Below are 8208 nucleotides of genomic sequence, written 5' to 3'. Positions count from 1 at the left end.
AAGGGGCGAGTTAAGGTATCAGTCTGAAAAAGGGTACATGAATTGATATTTTTGTAATGTAACTGATACCTGCTCTCCTGAATAGGTGTTTGTATTACCCTCCTTCATCTTTCTGTTGTGTGGAAAAAATATAAGGGTGTCAAAAGGGTATTGCTATATCTCTTAATTATTTTTAAATTGTGGCTGTGAAAAAATTAGGTAGCATAGCAGGAATTTCTCAATACGGAGAGATGTAATCCACTGGCTCCAAGCTTATCTTTCAAGAGGGAATCGATTGTAAACATGTCTTGATTAAAAAATAGCTTGGATTTTTTTCTCAGTGGGTATACGGTTGTCAAAATACAGATCAGTCACTAATTTCGTTGAAATGATCATGGAGAGCTAATCACCTGAAATGAAAACAAGCGCGATCATTTAACTGCATTTTTTTTTAAACTGATTGCTTTATTTTTCTTGGCTCAACGACGTATTTAATGCATCAAGTAGCTAAATGAACGACTATCACGCTTAGCAATTCGTGATCCAGAGTCACCAAAAAATGGTTAACAAGTTTATTTCATCATCATGATTAAAAAAGCAGACGATGGAACTGTTTTTTTTTTTATAAGCATACTCGTCCTTTATTGAAAGAGTATCTATTAAGTGGAATCTAAAATTACAGAAGTCACACCAGAGGCAGGAGACTCAATCGGACAAAATAATCAGCCAAGAGAGGAGTGACCGAGCAACTTTCATCAGAGTACTTTGCAATCTTGTACTTTGAGGCGGTCCTGAACCAAGTTTATTTCTGGAGAGGGAGAGGATGGAAGAATTAATCTCCGTAAAAAATGTGCCTGGTCGGTTGAAGGATGCATTTATTCCCTCGCAAGCGATCACCCTGATTTTTTGCTTGTCCTATCTAACTAAAACATGTGAAAGTGCGAGTCTCTCGGAAGCAAATGATATGATTAACATCAGTAATAATAATAATAATAATAGTAGTAATGGTAATATCACAAAGATCTACATAGCGCTGATACGAGAAAAAAAATTCAAAAGTGCTTTATAGTAAGTACTTAAAACTTTCCTAAAAAGAAATGTTTTCAGTTTCTTTTAAATGGCGAGGCTACTACAGGTTCTAATCGATAATGGGCAGAGAGTTCCAAAAAATAGGAGCAGCATGAGCAAAAGGGAGATTCCGAAGTGTAGAACTTGAATCTTGGAACAAACAGAAGAGATTGTGTTGAGGAGCAAAAAGCATAATCAGAAGCTAGTGTAGGAGAACAACAAATTATAAATAATTTGTCAATCGCTTTTCTGCAGGTTGCACCTTATGTGACTTAAGCTCCATACTCGCCTAAAAAGCGTGAAAAAAAAATCTTAATAATAAGGCCTGTTCTGCAGGAGAGGGGTTTCGTGCTGTTTGGGAGTGACGTGGATGACACAGGCACACCCCTTATTTGTAATTGACACCCTACTGCTCAACTACGTCTTTCATAAAGAGCGCAACTAAACGTAAACTCGAAACCACGCACACTGTTATTGCCTGGACAAGGAACCATCAGAATATTGTAAGACAATAATTTAAACGGTTCATAGCCCACGAAATACGAACTGTAGGGACTGAACATGGATTTCAAGCTCTTCACGGTGGCATTGTTAACTCTTTCGCTGTCTCCGGTGTTCGTGCGAAGCGCTGCGATCAAGCAGGCATACCAAACGGTAAGACTTTACTTCAGCAAATGTATGGTTGATGGATGTTGCACGCAAATACACAAGTGAGCAGAGGATACGTAGCAGATAATTCCAGCATTGTATAGACTTGAATATTTCAAATATGTGACCCGGAGCTTCGTCCTACGGTTACCTCGGTGAAATTTACCACCATAGGAGGATTTCCGTATGAACACTTATCCAATGATATTGTGATTGCAATGTTGGATGTTGGTGAAGTTCTCAGCGTTTTCTACCAAAACAGTTCACTGCACAATTAATATATCTCTTTAAGAAGAAAAGGAAAAAGATCAACACCTGGGGCTTTTTATTGGAAGTTGTGGCCACATCAGGCTGGCATACCAAGCATATCCATGAGCAAAAGAGAACATTGCTCATCTCCTAAGTCGGTTTTTTTTTTTTTTTTAATTTTTTTTTTTTTTTTTACGTAAGTGCTTTCTGGAAAATGAAGTGAGTAAGTAGTATTTGTAGTTGAAATTATTTATAAACTGTCAAAGAAACTATGAAATTGCTTAAAATGCTCGGACTAAAAGTCGTCGTTTTGAGCTCAGATGTGCAATCAATCTGCTTTTTTAATATTTACATCGCGGGGTTCATCCTCACGATTGTTGTTGTTCTGCAACAGCATGCGAAAGGTCATCATTGTACAACGACAGCTGACAAATACACATAACTGCAGTCCTGGAGGAATCATTGCTGGGGTCATTTTGGGAAACGATAATTTTTTAGCCGAAAGGGCTGGCTGGGAAATGAAATTGAGTCTTTTCAAAGAGTGCGCGACGACCAAAATACATTCAGACAAAATGTGTGTATTCGCGCGAGAAACCCCACACTGTCAGACCCACGTCCTATAACTCCGCTCTCTCTCGCGCGTTCGCGTTATGTATCTGTGAGAGAAGAGTCTTTTCGTAATGTACAGCACTCTTTCAAATGAAGCAAAAAAAATGTGACATGAACAACCTGAAATAAACTTGCCGAATAGCCGTCAATTTTTGGCGAATTCAGGAAAACGAAGGCGAGTTCAAAGCGTGTTGTGCAATGAGGAGGTGGAGAAGTTGTTTCGCGCTCCCTCTCTTGCGCGTAAATCGCTTTTCCCGCTGCCCTCACTCTCGTCTCGAGCATGCCTTCATTTCCCTGAAAAACGCAAAAAATAAAGCCTGTTACGCACGTCTTGTAGATTTGCCCCAAGATTTTTTTGTCGACTCGTGTATCTCCCTTTTTTGCTAACAACCTCTCTCATAAACTCTTCCATCAACTATTCTTTGTAGGCATTGTTTATGGAGAAATTTGGTTACTTGGATGATGATGTCATAGGCAAGAACAGAGGTCCATTGGATCCGAACTCGACTGAGTTTCGAGCATCGATCAGGAAACTTCAAAGATTTGGCAATATCCCAGTCACAGGACGAATTGATACAGCCACCATAAAGCTCATCAATACTGACCGGTGTGGTGTAAAAGATCCACCCTCCGATGCCGCAGGAAGATTTACTTTACAGGGGTCCAGATGGAAGCGAACGGTCAGGAAATAAGTTTTTTTAATTACAACAAAAAGACTTATGCTTCATTGCCGAAGATGATTACGAAAATTGTTCTTGTTTTGATTGTCTTCAAGAGATACTATTGCTTTGTTTTGCATCTGTTGCCATAAACACTTCCAAGAAGCTTATTTAAATTGAAATCATAGCTAACCAGTCACGAAATTTTTAACCTAGCTTAAAGGTTTTCTTTTGAAGAAACATAACGCGGGGCAATTACGGAAGGGGTAAGATATGACCGTATATACCACATGTTGAGCTAACCAATCGAATCACAATCAAATCGTAACATTCGCTTAATTCTCGGCTGCTCGTTCGTCGTAACAAGGATATATTTGTGATAAGCATAATTCTTGTTACTATACACTACAGCAATGGATAGCGTTTAAGACGCGCTCTGATTGGCTACTGAAACTCCGAATATGCTTTGCTATTCACTTCCAAACAACTCGCGCGGGAATTGCACCTGAAGATATTATCTCACCATTTTGGTACATACTAAAACAACTATCTTTTTTTTTACAGGACATAACTTATAGGATTCTTAACTACACCAAGGATGGCATACCGTTCAGCCAACAGCGAAGAATTTTCCGGAAAGCGTTCGATTTGTGGCAGTCTGCCTCGGCGTTGAGGATTAGAGAGGTATACAGGGGAGATGCTGACATTCTCATCAGCTTTGTTCGCCAAAAGCATGGAGATCCATATGCCTTTGATCGTAGAGGTGGTACATTGGCGCACGCATTTTATCCCCACAATAACAGAGGTAAGAGTCAAGTTTCTTTCTTTGCGTATATAGCTGCGCCTGCGAAGTACAGTAGTCAAACGTTAAGCATGCGCTGATTTTCGGCACGAAATTTCAAAGGAAAATATACGAATCAAATTTTTTCGAACAAACTAAGCGAGAAAAATTGAAACGCCAGCAGAAATCTGTTGAGAGAATTGGAAACAAAAGCAAGGAAAAGGAAGATCTGGGACTCTTCCAATTCCCCTTTGATTTCCATTTTGTTTTGAGCCTTACCAAAGAAACTATCAGGTTTTGAAATAATTTGAATCAGAGACTCCTATAGGTTGTGAATTGACTTCTTAAAGCACCCTGGTTCTAACAGCCTCAAGTCAAAGCATGACACGTAGCCATTACAAGGTTCGCTCATGCGCGAACATTCGACCATTGTGTTGACTAAGCTTAAGATTTTAACTAGTTCAGCATCTGACTTTTTTTGCATTTTTCCACTTTCCGAACGATCTCGGCGCCCTCTGCGCGGTTTGAAACCCACTCATCTGTTAAACTAATTACGTTATTCAGTTTATAACTAGTTCTTTGTTTGCTTATTTTTCATTGAAGGTCTCTCTGGTGATGCCCATTTTGACGATGATGAACATTTCACAACAGGAAGGAAAGATGGCATCAACCTAGATTGGGTGGCTGTTCACGAGTTTGGACACAGTCTGGGTCTAGAACATTCCAACGTACAAGAATCCATCATGTACCCGTGGTACAAAGGATATGTTGAGGATATCAAACTAACAAATGATGATACGCAAGGCATTCAGTCTTTATATCCAAGTGAGTTGTCTGTTGGTAATTTTCCTGTGTCCTTTGCTGTCTTATTTTTTCTATTGTTGTGACAATGACCACCTGAAAAGTCATCTCTGTGTGAGGAGGCTTATAAGAGTCCACGGTATGATGATTAATTTACTTAGCAAGTAATCTATCAATCAATTCTGCAGTTCAGTGAAACCATGTGTAGGTGTCAAGGTCATTATGATTGTTGGTCTCAAAAATATTTTTATCGTTTTTTTTTTTTTGTCAATGATTATTATTATTTTCATTATTATTGTCATCATCGTTTTTATCATTATCACCATCATTATTATTCGTATCATTATCGTTATTATTGGGGAATATGTTTGACGCAGTGGTGAGAGTGCTCGCCTCCAACCACCCAGCCCGGGTTCGATTCTCAGACCTGGTGTCACATGTGGGTCGAGTTTGTTGTTGGTTCTCGCCCTTGCTTCGTGGGTTTTTCTCCGGGTCTTCTGCTTTTCCTCCCTCCATTAAAACAATCATTCTAACTCCAATTCGAACTGGAAATAGTGGACAACAAGAACCACCTCGTGGAATGTCCACTCCTACCTACCATTTATTTTTTTATTTTATTATTATAATTATAATCTTTCGTACTTAGCATTATCATGCGTGCTATTTTATTATTTGCTATTTTTCTGACGGTATTATCTATAATCTTTTCAGTGCCAACTGTTCGGCGAATCATACCAACTACGAGAATCACCCCCACTGTTACTACCACCAGACGCCAGCCCCCAACCCCGCGACCCACAGTTCCGACTGAGGTTATTTGCAGCAGCACAGTTCGTTATGACACAGTATTTGTTGGTACTAACAGGTGGACGTATTTCGTGGTTGGAGATAAGTTCTGGATCTTGGACAGGCAGCTGCGCAGGCGTGGACCGTACACCATAACGAGATATTGGAGGGATATAAAGACCCCTTTAGATGCTGCTTACCGCAATAAAAAAAGGAAACGTGGTGTTCTTCAAAGGATCAGAGTAAGATACATTTTTTGTAACAATTTGAGAGTTATCTCACAGGCCGTGCGGTTTCCATACTTAAGGTTCCCATATTTAGAGCGTTCTCCAATTAAATATTCGAGCAACACGCTAGTATGTTGCAAGTGGCACCAAGATACTAGCTCTTTCAACCGCTTACCCACTCCCACCGAGATTAAAAGGAAAGTCTACATACTATTATAGCTATCATTGCTACCAGAACTTATCTTATATTTTGCATGAAGCGTCTTGACAAGTCGCATCTCTTGCACATTCTGTCGATGATGTTGATCTGAGCTCCGGCGTCGATGCAACATCAGGCCACCGCCGTTAGTAGCCCTTTCCCCTCATCCATCGAGAATGTGTGCTGAATATAAACATTTATAGCAATATAAATATCACTTGTTCCCGAGAATCTTTAATTTAATCCTTTCATTCTTATCGTTAGGTTCTGGGAATATGACTCCAAGAGAGTGTTAAGGAATTCTGGTCAAATTTCACGGTACGGTCTTCCCTCAGCTCTCGCTAACATGGACGCAGTTTTCACATGGGAGAGGAACAGGAAGACTTACTTTTTCAAGGACACCCTGTACTGGCGATACAACGAAGACAACAAGAGGACAGACTGGGGATATCCCAAGGGTATCAAAAACGCCTGGAAATCAATTCCCGATCACATTAATGCTGCCGTACAGTGGGTCAACAGAAGAACCTACGTTTTCAGGGGAAGGCAGTATTTAAAGCTTCAGCAGGGAAAGGTATATATGGAGCAAGGATACCCTCAAGAGATTGCCAAAAGATGGATGAAATGTAACCCTGGCGATGAAAAGGACAGAGGTTTTGCCTCAAAAGATCCCTAAAACTACACGAAAAATGTGATGTCCTCTTTAATGTGCATGTATTTTAGACGGGAGAAATAAACGAAACATTCAAGAACTGATGGTCTCGTTTAGAGGTCATAGGTTTATGATCACAGATCAAATAGTCAAAGGTAACAGGTTGCTGCCCACAGCAGAGGGAGTTTCGTATTATGATTACTAGACGATTCAGATTTCATTCGCGTAATACTGAAATTATAGATCTTGTAACAAATATATATCAACTTTTTTCCGCATCACCAGAAACAGCGCTAAAACTTTGTCACTAAACAAATTTCCTTCATTTCAGAACTTTTCCTGTTGACTCACGCTTAAACGTTTGATTTTAAGTCCAACGCCTGCAACCCTCCCCTCCCCCACCAAACAAATATTTTCTCCTCGACAATTCTGTAGGTCCTATTTTAACCTATGACCTGTAGCTTTCTGAGGAAACACCTACCATCCAAGAAGTGAAACAAAAACTCTTAAATTTTTTAACAGTTGTGGAAAACAGAATAGTTCAATCGACCTTACCCAATTTCGTGTCATTACAGCACTCTTGTTGCTTGTAATAGAAAATAATTGCGACGGGTCTGTCAATTTCATGGGATTTCATCACATAAATTGATTTATCACAATCCTTGGTTAACCAATGGAAACTTTTAAACTGTTTTCACTTTTTATGAGTTGAATTCTTTAAATATATCATGTGTAGGCTCGAAATTAATGGAAGACACTCCTTAATTCTCTCTCTCCCAAGATCGCATCAATAATTCTCTTAACTTTCTGCCACACAGTTCTTATGATGTTAGTTTCGAGGATTTGTTATTGTTATAAAGAATCTCCTAGCTGTATTTCTTTATTCCTATCACTTGCCTCCTTGATATTGCATTGAAATTGTTAGGAGAAAATATGTTTTGGTCACTCATGGGAGTTAAAGGATTATGAACCATCTGAACCAAAAGAATGTTCTCAGCGATAAGTTTCGCGGCAGTTAAACTTGGCCGATCTATGAAAAGGAAAACCGGATGGCACTAGTGCAACACTAACAATAACAACAACAGGCTTTGTTTTAGTAGTATATCATAGAAGTATATCATTACATACATTATCAGCATTACAAAAGCGATCCAAATCTCATTGTAACAGGGACCGCGCAGAGGGAGGAGCTGTAAATAAATAAGTTTAAAAAAACATAATTTAATAAAAATAACGGAGCTAAAAAAAAATAACCCCCCCCCCCCTCCCTCCTCACTCAAAAACTTGCTGCGCGGTCCCTGTGTAGCAAATACAATCATGTAACGAAAGGAAAATTAGCGGGAGAAATTGCAACTGTGATTTGCTCATTGCAGTCTCCAGCCTTCAGGGTTAACGAAAGGGAACGCAAGAAAGACACTAGAAATCCTTTGAGGGCAGAAGATCTTTTAATATTTATAAATAAAAAAAATAGACCAGTTTTCTATTTCACTTACTTGTGTATCGTAGGTATTTGGGGTTATTTAAAAGAGAGACATTGCCATGAAGTGAAC

The 8208-nt window shown here is 39.3% G+C and overlaps 1 protein-coding gene across 1 annotated transcript; it reads left to right on the top strand.

Annotated features, from left to right (window-relative positions):
- Positions 1-1554: 1554 nt before the first annotated feature.
- Positions 1555-7108, top strand: LOC131775175 (matrix metalloproteinase-16). The gene is given in 7 exon segments (XM_066169656.1): positions 1555-1701; positions 2982-3233; positions 3777-4017; positions 4597-4818; positions 5506-5786; positions 5788-5822; positions 6271-7108. Coding segments are annotated over 7 exon segments (1536 nt in total). The 5' UTR covers positions 1555-1608; the 3' UTR covers positions 6683-7108.
- The last annotated feature ends 1100 nt before the right edge of the window (positions 7109-8208 follow it).

The sequence above is a fragment of the Pocillopora verrucosa genome, chromosome 7 (assembly GCF_036669915.1).
Source record: "Pocillopora verrucosa isolate sample1 chromosome 7, ASM3666991v2, whole genome shotgun sequence".
In the NCBI taxonomy this organism is placed as follows: domain Eukaryota; kingdom Metazoa; phylum Cnidaria; class Anthozoa; order Scleractinia; family Pocilloporidae; genus Pocillopora; species Pocillopora verrucosa.
Note: the sequence above shows the minus strand (reverse complement) of the source record. Positions and strands in the feature narration are given on the sequence as shown.